The following is a 21201-nucleotide window of genomic DNA, read 5'->3' as shown; positions in this document are numbered from 1 at the left end:
TTAAGAACCTCCATTATTTGGGCTGTTACCTCGGCTGTACACCTTTGCAGTCACTGGAAATCTACCGGCCACTAGAGGCCATAGATCCTCATTTCCCTTTAATTTTTTTTTATATATATAGAAATCTCTCTTCCATCATCACCCCTTCTCTTCTCCCTCCCACCCCTTCTCTCTACCTCCCTCCAAGGGACACAAATGCTAGTAACACCGGCAGGTTAGCGAGCAGACTGCCAGCAAGCGAGAAGGACACCAGAGGAAAACGGTTCATTTCAACCCCAGATAATATCCATCTGAATTAACGGAAACTGCACCACACGGTATGTGAATAGTGCTTGAGTAAGGATTATCTAATCATTTCTGATAAAGCATGTCTTCATGGATAACGGAGAAATAGCGCGTTGTGATATTAGGCTAACCTCAACTACTTGATAAATATAGGATGCATTTTTTTGTTGTTGAGTTTACAGAATAGAGAATTGTGGTTATGCATGTGTAGTGAGTCCCCGGTAGTTAACGTTTCATCTAATTCCAGCAATCTGTTCTGCGCAACGGCGGTGCGCTGCTACCCTTCCACTTCGGTCAAAAGAGCCAATCCTTTCCCGTTATGTGGCAGGATATGATTCCCTGTTGTGATTTGACATGAATACAGTTTGATTTAGGTCTTATGGAAGATGATTTGAAATAACGGTAACAATACCGGTGGCCTATCAATTTAAATAGCGGATGATTATTGCGACTTTTACCGTCCCTCACACGCTGAAGCGGGGATGTAGCCTATAGCCTACCGTAGGCTACGATGATGCTGTAGTTTAGGTAACATCCAATACCACTAGAAGTAGCCGTGAGGACACGGATTTAATCTCTCGTTGGTAATAATTTAGCAGCAAATTTGCTAGGAAATGCCGATTTGTTGTACATGTTAGTTTGCTAGCTCCGACCGGGTCGAGATGTGTTTTTATCCCCGGATTAGCGGTTCGACAGGGGGATATACATGTTTCCCTTGCAGTCCCAGGAGACCTTGGAGGGTGGGCGTAACGATTGTCGTGTGACAGCCTGCCTGAAGCAGATTTCAGACACAGGCGTGTGTGTGTGTGTGTGTGTGAGAGAATCGGGGACTAGGAGCTCTGCGCATGTGTAGAGAATATGGAACTCAAATTGCTGGCGTCGTGATCGTTGCGTAATTGCCTGCGTGCATAGTTTGACATGTGGATTATCGTCATCATTATGCTACATTCCCGATTTAAAGCATAATTTATAGCATGTCAGACAGTGCAGGACTGCTGTGTTTCTAGTCCCAGTCCTGTGTCAACCATTCTATTGCAGCTGTGAAATTATTTATGAGTCCTGTCCTTGGACTGACACGCGGAACGGTCTATGTCTTAGTTTGAATGGAAAGATGTCTCATGTGGTTAGACCTACTTAACCTACAGTCCATAGAGAATTATCCACATGTTTGTCCTTTGGGTGTTTTCAGCTAAATTCATTTTTTTTCTCCAAAATATATTCAAAATATAAATAAGTTATAGACAACCTATGAGTAGAACGTCCTCACAGCAATCAGTAGGCTATTGTATCTGTATGCTACTGCTGTTGTTTTTACATTCCATAGGAATGAGGAGCAACTCTGCACAAGGCGTAGGACTAAACCTCACAAGTGTTGCTATCTCACTCTGTCTGGCTGGAAGATAAATGGATGTGTTGCCGGCCAGTGAGAGGAGACATTCAAGGCCACACAGTGTCTAGTAACAAAGACATACATTAAAAAAAAACACAAGGCAGTTGATTCTCTCTATTTGTTAAAGTCACCGTAGGCGATCCACCTTTTCTGACACTGAGAAAATGCTAAATGCTGCTGTCTGTAAGACTGAAACACAATGATGTTCATAGACATAAACAGACTATTCTGAAGCTTCTCAATTAGAGGCTTGACAGGTCTATACCTCTCAGTCCAGATGTTGGAGAGAGAGAGAGGAGATAGAGAGAGAGGCAGACAGACAGAGCAAGGTAGACGGAGGGAAAGAGATGGAGGTAGACAGACTATTCTGAAGCATACCTTCTCAATTAGAGGTGTGCAGACTTGACAGGTCTATACCTCTCAGTCCAGATGTTGTATATAGAGAAAGGCAGACAGAGAGAGAGAGGCAGACACAGAGAGAGAGAGGCAGACAGAGAGAGAGAGGCAGACACAGAGAGAAAGGCAGACAGAGAGAGAGAGGCAGACACAGAGAGAGAGGCAGACACAGAGAGAGAGAGGCAGACACAGAGAGAGAGAGGCAGACACAGAGAGAGAGAGGCAGACACAGAGAGAGAGGCAGACAGACAGAGCAAGGTAGACGGAGGGAAAGAGATGGAGGTAGACAGACTATTCTGAAGCATACCTTCTCAATTAGAGGTGTGCAGACTTGACAGGTCTATACCTCTCAGTCCAGATGTTGTATATAGAGAAAGGCAGACAGAGAGAGAGAGGCAGACACAGAGAGAGAGAGGCAGACACAGAGAGAAAGGCAGACAGAGAGAGAGAGGCAGACACAGAGAGAGAGGCAGACACAGAGAGAGAGAGGCAGACACAGAGAGAGAGAGGCAGACACAGAGAGAGAGGCAGACAGAGAGAGAGAGAGAGAGAGAGAGGCATACAGAGAGAGAGAGAGGGATATAGAGCGAGGTAGACAGGGAGAGAGATAGAGGTAGACAGAGAGAGAAAGCGCAGGGCAGACAGAGAGAGCGGGGCAGACAGACATAGAGAGAGTGATCGAGAGAGAGAAGCACAGACAAAGAAGTAAAACAAGGCAGACCGAGAGACGGACGGATAGACACACAGAGAAGGGAGAGGTCGATTATAGACAGAGAGAGAGAAATAAAAAGAAAGGAAGAGAGTGATTCTGTAGATGGGTATTGGGTGTATAATCCTTACTCTAGAGCAGGAAGAGGAAAGAGTCATCGGATTTATTTGTGAAACCACAAATATGATCCTTCCTGGTGCATAACTCTTGTCTAGTAGCCCCTATGCCCATAAATATAATCACACTCTAGCGTCCAAACCGGAGAGACCTTGACATCTCGGCTGAGGTTACGGTACACGGTGCTCTTTCAAACAGATGTGATTCAACAGTAGTGTAGAGATTGAGTCCTGTGTGGCTCGTGGAGCACGCAACACCAAGGTGGTGGGTTCAATCCCTACAGGAATCTCGTAAATACAAAAAACATGTATGCACTCACTGTAAGAACTGTAAATCACTTAGGGATGAAAGTGTCTCCTAAGTGTCCTAGCCTATATGTTATTAGATGCCAAATAATATCAACGATTTAAGGCATGTCTGGTATCTACTGTAATCAACTGTAGTCTACTGATAACATAACAATAAATGGTCTGTGTCTATTTGTCAACAACAGCTGGTGTGTGATCACTAATATTAAGGAAGTGTCAAGGTATTGCTTACCTGAGGTAGAATACCTCATAATAAGCTGTAGACTACACTATTAACCAAGAGAGTTTTCATCTATAGTTTTCATAGCTGTCTATTTAACACCACAAACCGATGCTGGCACTAAGACCGCACTCAACGACCTGGTATAAGGTCAAAAGCAAACAGGAAACCGCTCATCCAGAAGCGGCGCTCCTAGTGGCCGTCGACTTTAATGCAGGAAAACTTAAATCCGTTTGACCTCATTTCTATGAGCATGTCACATGTGCAACCAGAGGGAAAAAACTCTAGACCACCTTTACTCCACAAAGAGATGCATACAAAGCTCTCCCTCGCCCTCCATTTGGCAAATCTGACCATAATTCTATCCTCCTGATTCCTGCTTACAAGAAAAAACTCAAACAGGAAGTACCGGACTCGCTCAATACAGAAGTGGTCTGATGACGCGGATGCTAAGCTACAGGACTGTTTTGCTATCACAGACTGGAACATGTTCCGGGATTCTTCCAATGGCATTGAGGAGTATAGCACCTCAGTCAATAAGTACATCGACGACGTCATCCCCACAGTGACCGTACGTACATATCCCAACCAGAAGCCATGGATTACAGGTAACATCCTCACTGAGCTAAAGGCTAGAGCGGCCGCTTTCAAGGAGCGGGACACTAATCCGGACGCTTATAAGAAATCCCGCTGTGCCCTCAGACGGACCATCAAACAGGACTAAGATTGAATCCTACTACACCGGCTCTGACGCTTGTCGGATGTGACAGGGCTTGCAAACTATTTCCTCCAGATGTGACGCTTGGCATTCAGGCCAAAGAGTTCAATCTTGGTGTCATCAGACTAGAGAATCTTGTTTCTCATGGTCTGAGAGTCCGTTAGGTGCCTTTTGGCAAACTCCAAGTGGGCTGTCATGTGCCTTTTACTGAGGAGCGGCTTCCGTCTGGCCACTCTACCATAAAGGTCTGATTGGTGAGTGTTGCAGAGATGGTTGTCCTTCTGGAAGGTTCTCCCATCTCCACAGAGGAACTCTAGAGCTCTGTCAGAGTGACCATTGGGTTCTTGGTCACCTCTCTGACCAAGGCCTTTCTCTCCCGATTGTTCAGTTTAGCCGGCGGCCAGCTCTAGGAAGAATCTTGGTGGTTCCAAACTTCTTCCATTTAAGAATAATGGTGGCCAATGTGTTCTTTGGGAACTTCAATGCAGAAATGTTTTGGTACCCTTCCCCAGATTTGTGCCTCAACACAATCCTGTCTTGGAGCTACGGATAATTCCTTCGACCTCATGGCTTGGTTTTTGCTCTGACATGTACTGTCAACTGTGTGACCTTATATAGTGACCTTTCCAAATCATGTCCAATCAATTGAATTTACCACAGGTGGACTCCAATCAAGTTGTAGAAACATCTCAAGGATGATCAATGGAAACAGGATGCTCAATTTCGAGTCTCATAGCAAAGTGTCTGAAAATTTCTCAAAACCTTTTTTCATTTTTTATTATGGGGTATTGTGTGTAGATTGAGAGAAAATCTATTTTATCCATTTTATAATAATGCTGTAACGTAACAAAAAGTTGTAAAAAGTGAAGAAGTCTGAATACTTTACGAATGCACTCATTCCCCCCTCCTATTGGTTATTGATCAGCGTCATCAGTCTTTAAAGGACAGATAGTCTGTGTCCTCTAACCTGAGCTCCCTACTCCATCTGGATTCCCTTTACTCTCTATTTACACCATCAGCTGTTTCCTGTCCCTCAGCTGTTTCCTGTCCCTGTCCATCAGCTGTTTCCTGTCCCTCAGCTGTTTCCTGTCCTCAGGTGTTTCGTCTCCCTGTCCATCAGCTGTTTTTTTGGCCCTCAGCTGTTTCCTGACCCTCAGCTGTTTCCTGTGCGTCAGCTGTTTCCTGTTCCTCAGCTGTTTCCTGTCCATAACCTGTTTCCTGTCCCTCAGCTGTTTCCTGCCCCTGTCCATCAGCTGTTTCCTGTCCCTCAGCTGTTTCGTGTCCCTGTCCATCAGCTGTTTCCTCTCCCCAGGTGTTTCGTCTCCCTGTCCATCAGCTGTTTTTTTGTCCCTCAGCTGTTTCCTGTCCCTCAGCTGTTTCCTGTCCATCAGCTGTTTCCTGTCCGTCAGCTGTTTCCTGTCCCTCAGCTGTTTCCTGTCCATCACCTGTTTCCTGTCCCTCAGCTGTTTCCTGTCCCTGTCCCTCAGCTGTTTCCTGTCCCTCAGCGGTTTCCTGTCCTCAGCTGTTTCCTGTCCATCAGCTGTTTCCTGTCCCTCAGCGGTTTCCTGACCCTCAGCTGTTTCCTGTGCGTCAGCTGTTTCCTGTTCCTCAGCTGTTTCCTGTCCATAACCTGTTTCCTGTCCCTCAGCTGTTTCCTTCCCCTGTCCATCAGCTGTTTCCTGTCCCTCAGCTGTTTCGTGTCCCTGTCCATCAGCTGTTTCCTCTCCCCAGGTGTTTCGTCTCCCTGTCCATCAGCTGTTTTTTTGTCCCTCAGCTGTTTCCTGTCCCTCAGCTGTTTCCTGTCCATCAGCTGTTTCCTGTCCGTCAGCTGTTTCCTGTCCCTCAGCTGTTTCCTGTCCCTCAGCTGTTTCCTGTCCCTCAGCGCTTTCCTGTCCTCAGCTGTTTCCTGTCCATCAGCTGTTTCCTGTCCATCAGCTGTTTCCTGTCCGTCAGCTGTTTCCTGTCCCTCAGCTGTTTCCTGTCCCTCAGCTGTTTCCTGTCCCTGTCCCTCAGCTGTTTCCTGTCCCTCAGCGGTTTCCTGTCCTCAGCTGTTTCCTGTCCATCAGCTGTTTCCTGTCCATCAGCTGTTTCCTGTCCCTCAGCGGTTTCCTGTCCTCAGCTGTTTCCTGTTCGTCGGCTGTTCTAAAGAGAACATCTGGCTTATACTCTTTCTAACATTATTGTTGTTTACTAGTATGTACACCTACATGTTGCTGGTACTGTCGTAGTTGTATGGTTCAGATGATGTCGCTAATATGTCATGTTTGACTACATAGCTACATGTTACAACTGTGACAGTAAAATCGTTCTCCAGATGGATTCTAGTGGTGAGTCAGTGTTGAATCTCTCTCTCACACACATACGTCAGATAGAAAACTATTATCCCTGCGTGGGAGTGCGTTCCTGGTAGGACTAATAGATATTAGTTCAGAGGATTGAGAGAGCCAGCGAGAGAGACAGACAGAGTTCTATCTAGATAGAACAGCGAGTTCTATCTAGAAAGGAGGCGTGGTCCGGTCTGGAAAGGAGGCGTGGTCCGGTCTGGAAAGGAGGTGTGGTCCGGTCTAGAAAGGAGGCGTGGTCCGGTCTAGAAAGGAGGTGTGGTCCGGTCTAGAAAGGAGGCGTGGTCCGGTCTGGAAAGGAGGCGTGGTCCGGTCTGGAAAGGAGGCGTGGTCCGGTCTGGAAAGGAGGCGTGGTCCGGTCTGGAAAGGAGGCGTGGTCCGGTCTAGAAAGGAGGCGTGGTCCGGTCTGGAAAGGAGGCGTGGTCCGGTCTGGAAAGGAGGCGTGGTCCGGTCTGGAAAGGAGGCGTGGTCCGGTCTGGAAAGGAGGCGTGGTCCGGTCTGGAAAGGAGGCGTGGTTAGGTCTAGAAAGGAGGCGTGGTTAGGTCTAGAAAGGAGGCGTGGTCCGGTCTAGAAATGAGGCGTGGTCCGGTCTAGAAAGGAGGCGTGGTCCGGTTTAGAAAGGAGGCGTGGTTAGGTCTAGAAAGGAGGCGTGGTTAGATCTTTCTTTTTGTTTCAAAGAAAAAGAAAAGTCAGCAAAAGAAAGGGAGCCCTGTGTTGGAGATGGAGGAGGGAGGGGAGGGGTAGATATGGAGGGGGGAGGGGGGAGATGGAAAAGGGGGAGGGAGGGAGGTAGAGAAGGAGGAGGGAGGGGAGGGAGGTAGAGAAGGAGGACGGAGGGGAGGGAGGTAGAGAAGGAGGAGGGAGGGGAGGGAGGTAGAGAAGGAGGAGGGAGGGGGAGGTAGATATGGATGAGGGAGGGGAGGGAGTAATATGTGTTCTTTGGTAATATGTGTTCCTCCCTGTAATAACGAAGTACCTAAATACTGTAATAACGAAGTACCTAAATACTGTACCTAAATACTGTAATACCTAAGTACCTAAATACTGTAATAACGAAGTACCTAAATAAGTAATAACGAAGTACCTAAATAAGTAATAACGAAGTACCTAAATACTGTAATAACGAAGTACCTAAATAAGTAATAACGAAGTACCTAAATACTGTAATAACGAAGTACCTAAATACTGTAATAACGAAGTACCTAAATAAGTAATAACGAAGTACCTAAATACTGTAATAACGAAGTACCTAAATAAGTAATAACGAAGTACCTAAATACTGTAATAACGAAGTAACTAAATACTGTAATAACGAAGTACCTAAATACTGTAACAAAGTACCTAAATACTGTAATAACGAAGTACCTAAATACTGTAATAACGAAGTACCTAAATACTGTAATACCTAAGTACCTAAATACTGTAATAACGAAGTACCTAAATACTGTAATAACGAAGTACCTAAATAAGTAATAACGAAGTACCTAAATAAGTAATAACGAAGTACCTAAATACTGTAATAACGAAGTACCTAAATAAGTAATAACGAAGTACCTAAATACTGTAATAACGAAGTACCTAAATACTGTAATAACGAAGTACCTAAATAAGTAATAACGAAGTACCTAAATACTGTAATAACGAAGTACCTAAATAAGTAATAACGAAGTACCTAAATACTGTAATAACGAAGTACCTAAATAAGTAATAACGAAGTACCTAAATACTGTAATAACGAAGTACCTAAATACTGTAATAACGAAGTACCTAAATACTGTAACAACGAAGTACCTAAATACTGTAACAACGAAGTACCTAAATACTGTACCTAAATATTGTAATACCTAAGTACCTAAATACTGTAACAACGAAGTACCTAAATACTGTAACAACGAAGTACCTAAATACTGTAACAACGAAGTACCTAAATACTGTAACAACGAAGTACCTAAATACTGTAACAACGAAGTACCTAAATACTGTAACAACGAAGTACCTAAATACTGTAACAACGAAGTACCTAAATACTGTAATAACGAAGTACCTAAATAAGTAATAACGAAGTACCTAAATAAGTAATAACGAAGTACCTAAATACTGTAACAACGAAGTACCTAAATACTGTAACAACGAAGTACCTAAATACTGTAATAACGAAGTACCTAAATACTGTAACAACGAAGTACCTAAATACTGTAATAACGAAGTACCTAAATACTGTAATAACGAAGTACCTAAATACTGTAATTACTAAGTACCCAAATAGCCATAGCACTATTTTAGGAGAGCTGTTAGTCATGTTTTCACAAATATCTCATACTGTGGTTTGGTGGTTCTGGAATGTTCCCCTCACTAAAACCCACATTGTCACTATTTTAGACCTGACACACCTGTAGTTCAGTGGACAAAGACAGAATCCGAGGGAGAGAGGGACAGTTATCATTGAGTTAGCTGTATTGATGGAATACCATTGATACACAGTATGTCAAACTGTGTAGCTCTTTACCTATCCCACACTTCAAGCCTGCACGTATAATGCCTTATAACTTGCTATAAGCCTGCATAACCTTTTATAACAACCGTTTGGCGTGAGGGTACTGTCAACTGAATGCATATAGCAGCTCATGATAAGGGTACTTAGTCCATGTTGGAAACATCTTAGGAAATAATGTTGTATGATTACTGTGTGTGTGTTTACGTGTGTGGGTGTGTGTGCGGATGTGTGTGTGTCTGAGTGTGCGTGCGTGTATGCGTGTGTGTGTGCTGGTGCGTGTTCCGTTGTTTGTATGTTTGTGTGTGTGTGTGTGCCAGACTTATCAAGCCACCAGTTGTTGACACATATCAGTGGACAACTCCTTTATGTTATTAACCAACAACTCCTCTATGTTATTAACCAACAACTCCTTTATGTTATTAACTAACAACTCCTTTATGTTATTAACTAACAACTCCTTTATGTTATTAACCAACAACTCCTTTATGTTATTAACCGACAACTCCTTTATGTTATTAACCGACAACTCCTTTATGTTATTAACCGACAACTCCTTTATGTTATTAACTAACAACTCCTTTATGTTATTAACCAACAACTCCTTTATGTTATTAACCAACAACTCCTTTATGTTATTAACTAACAACTCCTTTATGTTATTAACTAACAACTCCTTTATGTTATTAACCAACAACTCCTTTATGTTATTAACCGACAACTCCTTTATGTTATTAACCGACAACTCCTTTATGTTATTAACCGACAACTCCTTTATGTTATTAACTAACAACTCCTTTATGTTATTAACTAACAACTCCTTTATGTTATTAACTAACAACTCCTTTATGTTATTAACTAACAACTCCTTTATGTTATTAACTAACAACTCCTTTATGTTATTAACTAACAATTCCTTTATGTTATTAACCAACAACTCCTTTATGTTATTAACTAACAACTCCTTTATGTTATTAACCAACTCCTTTATGTTATTAACCAACAACTCCTTTATGTTATTAACTAACAACTCTTTTATGTTATTAACCAACTCCTTTATGTTATTAACTACCAACTCCTTTATGTTATTAACTGACAACTCCTTTATGTTATTAACTGACAACTCCTTTATGTTATTAACCAACTCCTTTATGTTATTAACCAACTCCTTTATGTTATTAACCAACTCCTTTATGTTATTAACCAACTCCTTTATGTTATTAACTAACAATTCCTTTATGTTATTAACTAACAACTCCTTTATGTTATTAACTAACAACTCCTCTATGTTATTAACCGACAACTCCTTTATGTTATTAACCAACTCCTTTATGTTATTAACTAACAACTCCTTTATGTTATTAACCAACTCCTTTATGTTATTAACCAACAACTCCTTTATGTTATTAACCAACTCCTTTATGTTATTAACCAACTCCTTTATGTTATTAACCAACAACTCCTTTATGTTATTAACCAACTCCTTTATGTTATTAACCAACTCCTTTATGTTATTAACCGACACCTCCTTTATGTTATTAACCAACTCCTTTATGTTATTAACTAACAACTCCTTTATGTTATTAACTAACAACTCCTTTATGTTATTAACTAACAACTCCTTTATGTTATTAACCAACTCCTTGATGTTATTAACCAACAACTCCTTTATGTTATTAACCAACTCCTTTATGTTATTAACTGACAACTCCTTTATGTTATTAACTGACAACTCCTTTATGTTATTAACCGACAACTCCTTGATGTTATTAACCAACTCCTTTATGTTATTAACCAACAACTCCTTTATGGTATTAACCAACAACTCCTTTATGGTATTAACCAACAACTCCTTTATGTTATTAACCAACAACTCCTTTATGTTATTAACCAACTCCTTTATGTTATTAACTGACAACTCCTTGATGTTATTAACTAACAGGCTCTCTCTTTCTCATCTTCTATCTGTTTCAGATATCCCCTCAAGCTCTACCGGCCAGCGCTTCAGACACCAGCTGACAGACAAGACTGACTGACAGAAACAAATAGAGTTTGAAAGACACAGAAACTAAGAAAGAGCTGACAAGCAGCGACGTGTCTCCAGTAATAGACTAGAGAAAGAAACAACTGTTATCCTGCCTGGCTCAAACCTTCAGACAGACGGGGCAGGTTGTATTGTGGAACACATCAACACAGAGAAATTAAATGGCTGACAAGCAGATCAGGTTAGCATGCATTAGCTGTTAACATTTAACTGTGGTGTCTTCCTCAAATGGCACCCTATTCCCTATATTGTGCACTAATATGCAGACCCTGGTAAAAAAAAAGTAGTGCACTATATAGGGAAAAGGGTGCCATTTCAGACACAACTTCTGTATAAGAAAACAGATCTGAAAATTGTTGAGCGTAGCACTATATTCTTCAATGTTAAACAAGTGTGCTTCTGTCTCCTCCCTCGCAGTTTATTCAAGGTCCCCGTGTTCTATAAAATCTACATGTTGCATGTATCATATTTGTACCATAGCTGATAAAATTAACATGGCGTCACATTTGGTGTCAGCTGTGTGATATTGTCCCCTATCTAACCATTTGGTGTCAGCAGTGTGATATTGTCCCCTATGTAACCATTTGGTGTCAGCTGTGTGATATTGTCCCCTATGTAACCATTTGGTGTCAGCTGTGTGATATTGTCCCCCTATGTAACCATTTGGTGTCAGCAGTGGGATATTGTCCCCTATGTAACCATTTGGTGTCAGCTGTGTGATATTGTCCCCTATGTAACCATTTGGTGTCAGCAGTGGGATATTGTCCCCTATGTAACCATTTGGTGTCAGCGGTGTGATATTGTCCCCTATGTAACCATTTGGTGTCAGCAGTGGGATATTGTCCCCTATGTAACCATTTGGTGTCAGCGGTGGGATAATGTCCCCTATGTAACCATTTGGTGTCAGCAGTGGGATATTGTCCCCTATGTAACCATTTGGTGTCAGCAGTGGGATATTGTCCCCTATGTAACCATTTGGTGTCAGCAGTGGGATATTGTCCCCTATGTAACCATTTGGTGTCAGCTGTGGGATATTGTCCCCTATGTAACCATTTGGTGTCAGCTGTGGGATATTGTCCCCTATGTAACCATTTGGTGTCAGCAGTGGGATATTGTCCCCTATGTAACCATTTGGTGTCAGCAGTGGGATATTGTCCCCTATGTAACCATTTGGTGTCAGCAGTGGGATATTGTCCCCTATGTAACCATTTGGTGTCAGCAGTGGGATATTGTCCCCTATGTAACACTATAAAAGTGACAGATGTGATCTGCAGCGATATTTCACCATAGCATTATTTCTCTCCTTCTTCTCCCCTAATTCCTTCTCTTCCTTCTTCCTCCCTCCCTCTCCTCCTCTTCCTCCCTCCCCCTCCCTCTTCCTCCCTTCCCCGCCCTCTTCCTTTTCTCTCCATCTCCCTTCCCCTCCTTCTTCCTCCCTCCCCCTCCCTTCCCCTCCTTCTTCCTCCTCTCTCCATCTCCCTCCCTCTTCCTCATCTCTCCATCTCCCTCCCTCCTCCTCCTCTCTCCATCTCCCTCCCTCCTCCTCCTCTCTTCCTCCTCTCTCCATCTCCCTTCCTCCCTCTTCCTCCTCTCTCCATCTCCCTTCCTCCCTCTTCCTCCTCTCTCCATGTCCCTTCCCCTCCCTATTCCTCCTCTCTCCATCTCCCTCCCTCCCTCTTCCTCCTCTCTCCATGTCCCTTCCCCTCCCTCTTCCTCCTCTCTCCATCTCCCTTCCTCCCTCCCTCTTCCTCCATCTCCCTTCCTCCCTCCCTCTTCCTCCTCTCTCCGTCTCCCTCCCTCCCTCCCTCTTCCCCCTCTCTCCGTCTCCCTTCCTCCCTCCCTCCCTCCCTCTTCCTCCTCTCTCCGTCTTCCTCCCTCCCTCTTCCTCCTCTCTCCGTCTTCCGTCCTCCCTCCCTCTTCCTCCTCTCCTCCCCCCAGTTTGCCTGCCAAGTTGATAAATGGTGGGATCGCAGGGCTGATCGGTGTGAGCTGTGTGTTTCCCATTGACTTGGCCAAGACCCGCCTGCAGAACCAGCAAAATGGATCACGCCTCTACACCAGCATGTATGTACACACTCACTCACTCACTCACTCACTCACTCACTCACTCACTCACTCACTCACTCACTCACTCACTCACTCACTCACTCACTCACTCACTCACTCACTCACTCACTCACTCACTCACTCACTCATGCCAAGAGTGTGCAAAGCTGTCATCAAGGCAAATGCAGTTATGTTATGTTGTAGTAACTAGTTGTAGTAACTAGTTGATTTTGTAGTAACTAGTTGTTGTTATATGCTGTAGTAACTAGTTGATGTTGTGTAGTAACTACTTGATGTTATATACTGTAGTAACTAGTTGTAGTAACTAGTTGATGTTGTAGTAACTAGTTGATGTTATATGTTGTAGTAACTAGTTGATGTTATATGTTGTAGTAACTGGTTGATGTTATATGTTGTAGTAACTAGTTGATGTTATATGTTGTAGTAACTAGTTGATGTTGTGTAGTAACTAGTTGATGTTATATGTTGTAGTAACTAGTTGATGTTATATGCTGTAGTAACTAGTTGATGTTGTGTAGTAACTAGTTGTTGTTATATGCTGTAGTAACTAGTTGATGTTGTGTAGTAACTAGTTGATGTTATATACTGTAGTAACTAGTTGTAGTAACTAGTTGTAGTAACTAGTTGTAGTAACTAGTTGTAGTAACTAGTTGTAGTAACTAGTTGTAGTAACTAGTTGTTGTTATATGCTGTAGTAACTAGTTGTTGTTATATGCTGTAGTAACTAGTTGATGTTGTGTAGTAACTAGTTGATGTTATATACTGTAGTAACTAGTTGATGTTGTGTAGTAACTAGTTGATGTTATATACTGTAGTAACTAGTTGATGTTGTAGTAACTAGTTGTTGTTATATGCTGTAGTAACTAGTTGATGTTGTGTAGTAACTAGTTGATGTTATATACTGTAGTAACTAGTTGTAGTAACTAGTTGATGTTGTAGTAACTAGTTGATGTTATATGTTGTAGTAACTAGTTGATGTTGTGTAGTAACTAGTTCATGTTATATGTTGTAGTAACTAGTTGATGTTATATGTTGTAGTAACTAGTTGATGTTGTGTAGTAACTAGTTGATGTTATATGTTGTGTAGTAACTAGTTGATGTTATATGTTGTGTAGTAACTAGTTGATGTTGTATGGTGTAGTAACTAGTTGATGTTATATGTTGTGTAGTAACTAGTTGATGTTATATGTTGTGTAGTAACTAGTTGTAGTAACTAGTTGATGTTATATGTTGTGTAGTAACTAGTTGATGTTGTATGGTGTAGTAACTAGTTGATGTTATATGTTGTGTAGTAACTAGTTGATGTTATATGTTGTGTAGTAACTAGTTGTAGTAACTAGTTGATGTTGTATGTTGTAGTAACTAGTTGATGTTATATGTTGTAGTAACTAGTTGATGTTATATGTTGTGTAGTAACTAGTTGATGTTATATGCTGTAGTAACTAGTTGTAGTAACTAGTTGATGTTATATGTTGTGTAGTAACTAGTTGATGTTATATGTTGTAGTAACTAGTTGATGTTATATGTTGTAGTAACTAGTTGATGTTATATGTTGTAGTAACTAGTTGATGTTATATGTTGTGTAGTAACTAGTTGATGTTATATGTTGTAGTAACTAGTTGATGTTGTGTAGTAACTAGTTGATGTTATATGTTGTAGTAACTAGTTCATGTTATATGTTGTAGTAACTAGTTGATGTTGTGTAGTAACTAGTTCATGTTATATGTTGTAGTAACTAGTTGATGTTATATGTTGTAGTAACTAGTTGATGTTATATGTTGTAGTAACTAGTTGATGTTGTGTAGTAACTAGTTGATGTTATATGTTGTGTAGTAACTAGTTGATGTTATATGTTGTGTAGTAACTAGTTGATGTTGTATGGTGTAGTAACTAGTTGATGTTATATGTTGTAGTAACTAGTTGATGTTATATGTTGTGTAGTAACTAGTTGATGTTATATGCTGTAGTAACTAGTTGTAGTAACTAGTTGATGTTATATGTTGTGTAGTAACTAGTTGATGTTATATGTTGTAGTAACTAGTTGATGTTGTGTAGTAACTAGTTGATGTTATATGTTGTGTAGTAACTAGTTGATGTTATATGTTGTAGTAACTAGTTGATGTTGTGTAGTAACTAGTTGATGTTGTGTAGTAACTAGTTGATGTTATATGTTGTAGTAACTAGTTGATGTTATATGTTGTAGTAACTAGTTGATGTTATATGTTGTAGTAACTAGTCTGTTGTGTAGTAAATAGTTTATGTTGTATGTTGTGTAGTAAATAGTTGATGTTGTATGTTGTGAAGTAAATAGTTGATGTTATATGTTGTAGTAACTAGTTGATGTTATATGTTGTAGTAACTAGTTGATGTTGTGTAGTAACTAGTTGATGTTATATGTTGTGTAGTAACTAGTTGATGTTATATGTTGTGTAGTAACTAGTTGATGTTGTATGGTGTAGTAACTAGTTGATGTTATATGTTGTAGTAACTAGTTGATGTTATATGTTGTGTAGTAACTAGTTGATGTTATATGCTGTAGTAACTAGTTGTAGTAACTAGTTGATGTTATATGTTGTGTAGTAACTAGTTGATGTTATATGTTGTAGTAACTAGTTGATGTTGTGTAGTAACTAGTTGATGTTATATGTTGTGTAGTAACTAGTTGATGTTATATGTTGTAGTAACTAGTTGATGTTGTGTAGTAACTAGTTGATGTTGTGTAGTAACTAGTTGATGTTATATGTTGTAGTAACTAGTTGATGTTATATGTTGTAGTAACTAGTTGATGTTATATGTTGTAGTAACTAGTCTGTTGTGTAGTAAATAGTTTATGTTGTATGTTGTGTAGTAAATAGTTGATGTTGTATGTTGTGAAGTAAATAGTTGATGTTATATGTTGTAGTAACTAGTTGATGTTATATGTTGTGTAGTAACTAGTTGACGTTATATGTTGTAGTTAAAGGGGTCCCTCAGGGTTCAATAATTGGCCCACTATTGTTCTCACTTTATATAAACAACATTGGTGATGATGTCAGATATTGTAAATTCCATTTATATGCAGATGACACAGTGATGTACTCTATTGCTCCAACAGCGGACCAAGCTTTAATGCAGTTGGAGTCTGATTTTAGGATACTACAGGCGTCTCTTTTACAGCTTAAACTTGTTTTAAACGCTAAGAAAACAAATGTCATGTTTTTTTCTAGGTCTAAACTCTCAGTTAGAAACACGTTTGTAATCACTAGCTTGGATGGTACTCAAATCAATAAGGTCTCTGCATATAAATACTTAGGGGTATGGTTAGATGATAGGCTTTCTTTTAAAAAACATGTTACTGAATTGGGAAAAAAGCTCAAATTCAAGATAGGATTCCTTTACAGAAACAGGGCTTGTCTGTCCTCTGTAAATAGGAAAAAAATTGTGCAGGCTACTTTTATGTCCGTTTTAGATTATGGTGATATTATCTATATGCATGCATCGGCAAACACATTAAAACCACTGGATGCTATTTACCATTGTGCACTCAGGTTTATCACGGGTGATAGTTACAGAACTCATCACTGTATCCTATATCAACATGTGGGTTGGGTCTCTCTATCTGTGAGGCGAGAGCAACATGCTCTCTTGTTTATTTATAAAGCACTTCTTTTAAAACTACCTCCATATATATCATCATTAATTTCCACAAGATGTACTAATTTTAAAACCAGATCACAGATGTGGATTACATTAGAGACTCCTGCGGTCTCCACAGAGTTGGGTAGGACTGCCTTCAGTTCCTTTGCACCTTACTCATGGAACAAACTGCAGATCCAACTTAAGTTAGACACTCTGGTGTCCCTTGCCCATTTTAAAATGCTTATGGAGGATCAATATGATGTTGTCTGTGATTGTTTCTGTTGAATTGTGTATGTTTTGAAATGTTTTTGTCTGTATGTCTAAAACTGTACATGTCAACATGTTTACACAGGGCACAGCCGTAAAAGAGATCCAGGTCTCAGTCTGTTTTCCCTGTTAAAATAAAGATTAAAAAAATAAATAATAAAAAAATAAATAAAATAAAAAATAAAATAAAATAAAAAAAGTAACTAGTTCATGTTAAATGTTGTAGTAACTAGTTGATGTTATATGTTGTAGTAACTAGTTGATGTTATATGTTGTAGTAACTAGTTGTAGTAACTAGTTGATGTTATATGTTGTAGTAACTAGTTGATGTTGTAGTAACTAGTTGATGTTATATGTTGTGTAGTAACTAGTTGATGTTATATGTTGTGTAGTAACTAGTTGATGTTATATGTTGTAGTAACTAGTTGATGTTGTGTAGTAACTAGTTAATGTTATATGTTGTAGTAACTAGTTGATGTTATATGTTGTAGTAACTGGTTGATGTTATATGTTGTAGTAACTAGTTGATGTTATATGTTGTAGTAACTAGTTGATGTTGTGTAGTAACTAGTTGATGTTATATGTTGTAGTAACTAGTTGATGTTATATGCTGTAGTAACTAGTTGATGTTGTGTAGTAACTAGTTGTTGTTATATGCTGTAGTAACTAGTTGATGTTGTGTAGTAACTAGTTGATGTTATATACTGTAGTAACTAGTTGTAGTAACTAGTTGTAGTAACTAGTTGTAGTAACTAGTTGTAGTAACTAGTTGTAGTAACTAGTTGTTGTTATATGCTGTAGTAACTAGTTGTTGTTATATGCTGTAGTAACTAGTTGATGTTGTGTAGTAACTAGTTGATGTTATATACTGTAGTAACTAGTTGATGTTGTGTAGTAACTAGTTGATGTTATATACTGTAGTAACTAGTTGATGTTGTAGTAACTAGTTGTTGTTATATGCTGTAGTAACTAGTTGATGTTGTGTAGTAACTAGTTGATGTTATATACTGTAGTAACTAGTTGTAGTAACTAGTTGATGTTGTAGTAACTAGTTGATGTTATATGTTGTAGTAACTAGTTGATGTTGTGTAGTAACTAGTTCATGTTATATGTTGTAGTAACTAGTTGATGTTATATGTTGTAGTAACTAGTTGATGTTATATGTTGTGTAGTAACTAGTTGATGTTGTATGGTGTAGTAACTAGTTGATGTTATATGTTGTGTAGTAACTAGTTGATGTTATATGTTGTGTAGTAACTAGTTGTAGTAACTAGTTGATGTTATATGTTGTGTAGTAACTAGTTGATGTTGTATGGTGTAGTAACTAGTTGATGTTATATGTTGTGTAGTAACTAGTTGATGTTATATGTTGTGTAGTAACTAGTTGTAGTAACTAGTTGATGTTGTATGTTGTAGTAACTAGTTGATGTTATATGTTGTAGTAACTAGTTGATGTTATATGTTGTGTAGTAACTAGTTGATGTTATATGCTGTAGTAACTAGTTGTAGTAACTAGTTGATGTTATATGTTGTGTAGTAACTAGTTGATGTTATATGTTGTAGTAACTAGTTGATGTTATATGTTGTAGTAACTAGTTGATGTTATATGTTGTAGTAACTAGTTGATGTTATATGTTGTGTAGTAACTAGTTGATGTTATATGTTGTAGTAACTAGTTGATGTTGTGTAGTAACTAGTTGATGTTATATGTTGTAGTAACTAGTTCATGTTATATGTTGTAGTAACTAGTTGATGTTGTGTAGTAACTAGTTCATGTTATATGTTGTAGTAACTAGTTGATGTTATATGTTGTAGTAACTAGTTGATGTTATATGTTGTAGTAACTAGTTGATGTTGTGTAGTAACTAGTTGATGTTATATGTTGTAGTAACTAGTTCATGTTATATGTTGTAGTAACTAGTTGATGTTGTGTAGTAACTAGTTCATGTTATATGTTGTAGTAACTAGTTGATGTTATATGTTGTGTAGTAACTAGTTGATGTTATATGTTGTGTAGTAACTAGTTGATGTTGTATGGTGTAGTAACTAGTTGATGTTATATGTTGTAGTAACTAGTTGATGTTATATGTTGTGTAGTAACTAGTTGATGTTATATGCTGTAGTAACTAGTTGTAGTAACTAGTTGATGTTATATGTTGTGTAGGAACTAGTTGATGTTATATGTTGTAGTAACTAGTTGATGTTGTGTAGTAACTAGTTGATGTTATATGTTGTGTAGTAACTAGTTGATGTTATATGTTGTAGTAACTAGTTGATGTTGTGTAGTAACTAGTTGATGTTGTGTAGTAACTAGTTGATGTTATATGTTGTAGTAACTAGTTGATGTTATATGTTGTAGTAACTAGTTGATGTTATATGTTGTAGTAACTAGTCTGTTGTGTAGTAAATAGTTTATGTTGTATGTTGTGTAGTAAATAGTTGATGTTGTATGTTGTGAAGTAAATAGTTGATGTTATATGTTGTAGTAACTAGTTGATGTTATATGTTGTGTAGTAACTAGTTGACGTTATATGTTGTAGTTAAAGGGGTCCCTCAGGGTTCAATAATTGGCCCACTATTGTTCTCACTTTATATAAACAACATTGGTGATGATGTCAGATATTGTAAATTCCATTTATATGCAGATGACACAGTGATGTACTCTATTGCTCCAACAGCGGACCAAGCTTTAATGCAGTTGGAGTCTGATTTTAGGATACTACAGGCGTCTCTTTTACAGCTTAAACTTGTTTTAAACGCTAAGAAAACAAATGTCATGTTTTTTTCTAGGTCTAAACTCTCAGTTAGAAACACGTTTGTAATCACTAGCTTGGATGGTACTCAAATCAATAAGGTCTCTGCATATAAATACTTAGGGGTATGGTTAGATGATAGGCTTTCTTTTAAAAAACATGTTACTGAATTGGGAAAAAAGCTCAAATTCAAGATAGGATTCCTTTACAGAAACAGGGCTTGTCTGTCCTCTGTAAATAGGAAAAAAATTGTGCAGGCTACTTTTATGTCCGTTTTAGATTATGGTGATATTATCTATATGCATGCATCGGCAAACACATTAAAACCACTGGATGCTATTTACCATTGTGCACTCAGGTTTATCACGGGTGATAGTTACAGAACTCATCACTGTATCCTATATCAACATGTGGGTTGGGTCTCTCTATCTGTGAGGCGAGAGCAACATGCTCTCTTGTTTATTTATAAAGCACTTCTTTTAAAACTACCTCCATATATATCATCATTAATTTCCACAAGATGTACTAATTTTAAAACCAGATCACAGATGTGGATTACATTAGAGACTCCTGCGGTCTCCACAGAGTTGGGTAGGACTGCCTTCAGTTCCTTTGCACCTTACTCATGGAACAAACTGCAGATCCAACTTAAGTTAGACACTCTGGTGTCCCTTGCCCATTTTAAAATGCTTATGGAGGATCAATATGATGTTGTCTGTGATTGTTTCTGTTGAATTGTGTATGTTTTGAAATGTTTTTGTCTGTATGTCTAAAACTGTACATGTCAACATGTTTACACAGGGCACAGCCGTAAAAGAGATCCAGGTCTCAGTCTGTTTTCCCTGTTAAAATAAAGATTAAAAAAATAAATAATAAAAAAATAAATAAAATAAAAAATAAAATAAAATAAAAAAAGTAACTAGTTCATGTTAAATGTTGTAGTAACTAGTTGATGTTATATGTTGTAGTAACTAGTTGATGTTATATGTTGTAGTAACTAGTTGTAGTAACTAGTTGATGTTATATGTTGTAGTAACTAGTTGTAGTAACTAGTTGATGTTATATGTTGTAGTAACTAGTTGATGTTGTAGTAACTAGTTGATGTTATATGTTGTGTAGTAACTAGTTGATGTTATATGTTGTGTAGTAACTAGTTGATGTTATATGTTGTAGTAACTAGTTGATGTTGTGTAGTAACTAGTTAATGTTATATGTTGTAGTAACTAGTTGATGTTATATGTTGTGTAGTAACTAGTTGATGTTATATGTTGTGTAGTAACTAGTTGACGTGATATGTTGTAATAACTAGTTGATGTTGTATGTTGTAGTAACTAGTTGATGTTATATGTTGTAGTAACTAGTTGTTATTATATGTTGTGTAGTAACTAGTTGACGTTATATGTTGTGTAGTAACTAGTTGACGTTATATGTTGTGTAGTAACTAGTTGATGTTATATGTTGTGTAGTAACTAGTTG

The 21201-nt window shown here is 38.7% G+C and overlaps 1 protein-coding gene across 1 annotated transcript in view; it reads left to right on the top strand.

Annotated features, from left to right (window-relative positions):
• The window catches only part of LOC139578043 (mitochondrial glutamate carrier 1-like), a 53432-nt gene continuing 32231 nt past the window's right edge, over positions 1-21201 (top strand). The window contains exons 1-3 of the mRNA XM_071405196.1: positions 1-317; positions 10951-11201; positions 12959-13084. Coding sequence (XP_071261297.1) covers positions 11182-11201; positions 12959-13084 — 146 coding nt within the window. The 5' untranslated portion in view covers positions 1-317; positions 10951-11181. The remainder of the gene's footprint in view (positions 318-10950; positions 11202-12958; positions 13085-21201) is intronic.

This window comes from Salvelinus alpinus, chromosome 6 (assembly GCF_045679555.1).
Source record: "Salvelinus alpinus chromosome 6, SLU_Salpinus.1, whole genome shotgun sequence".
NCBI classification, from domain to species: Eukaryota; Metazoa; Chordata; class Actinopteri; order Salmoniformes; family Salmonidae; genus Salvelinus; species Salvelinus alpinus.
The sequence above is the reverse complement of the archived record's forward strand: the minus strand, read 5'-3'. Positions and strand labels throughout refer to the sequence as shown.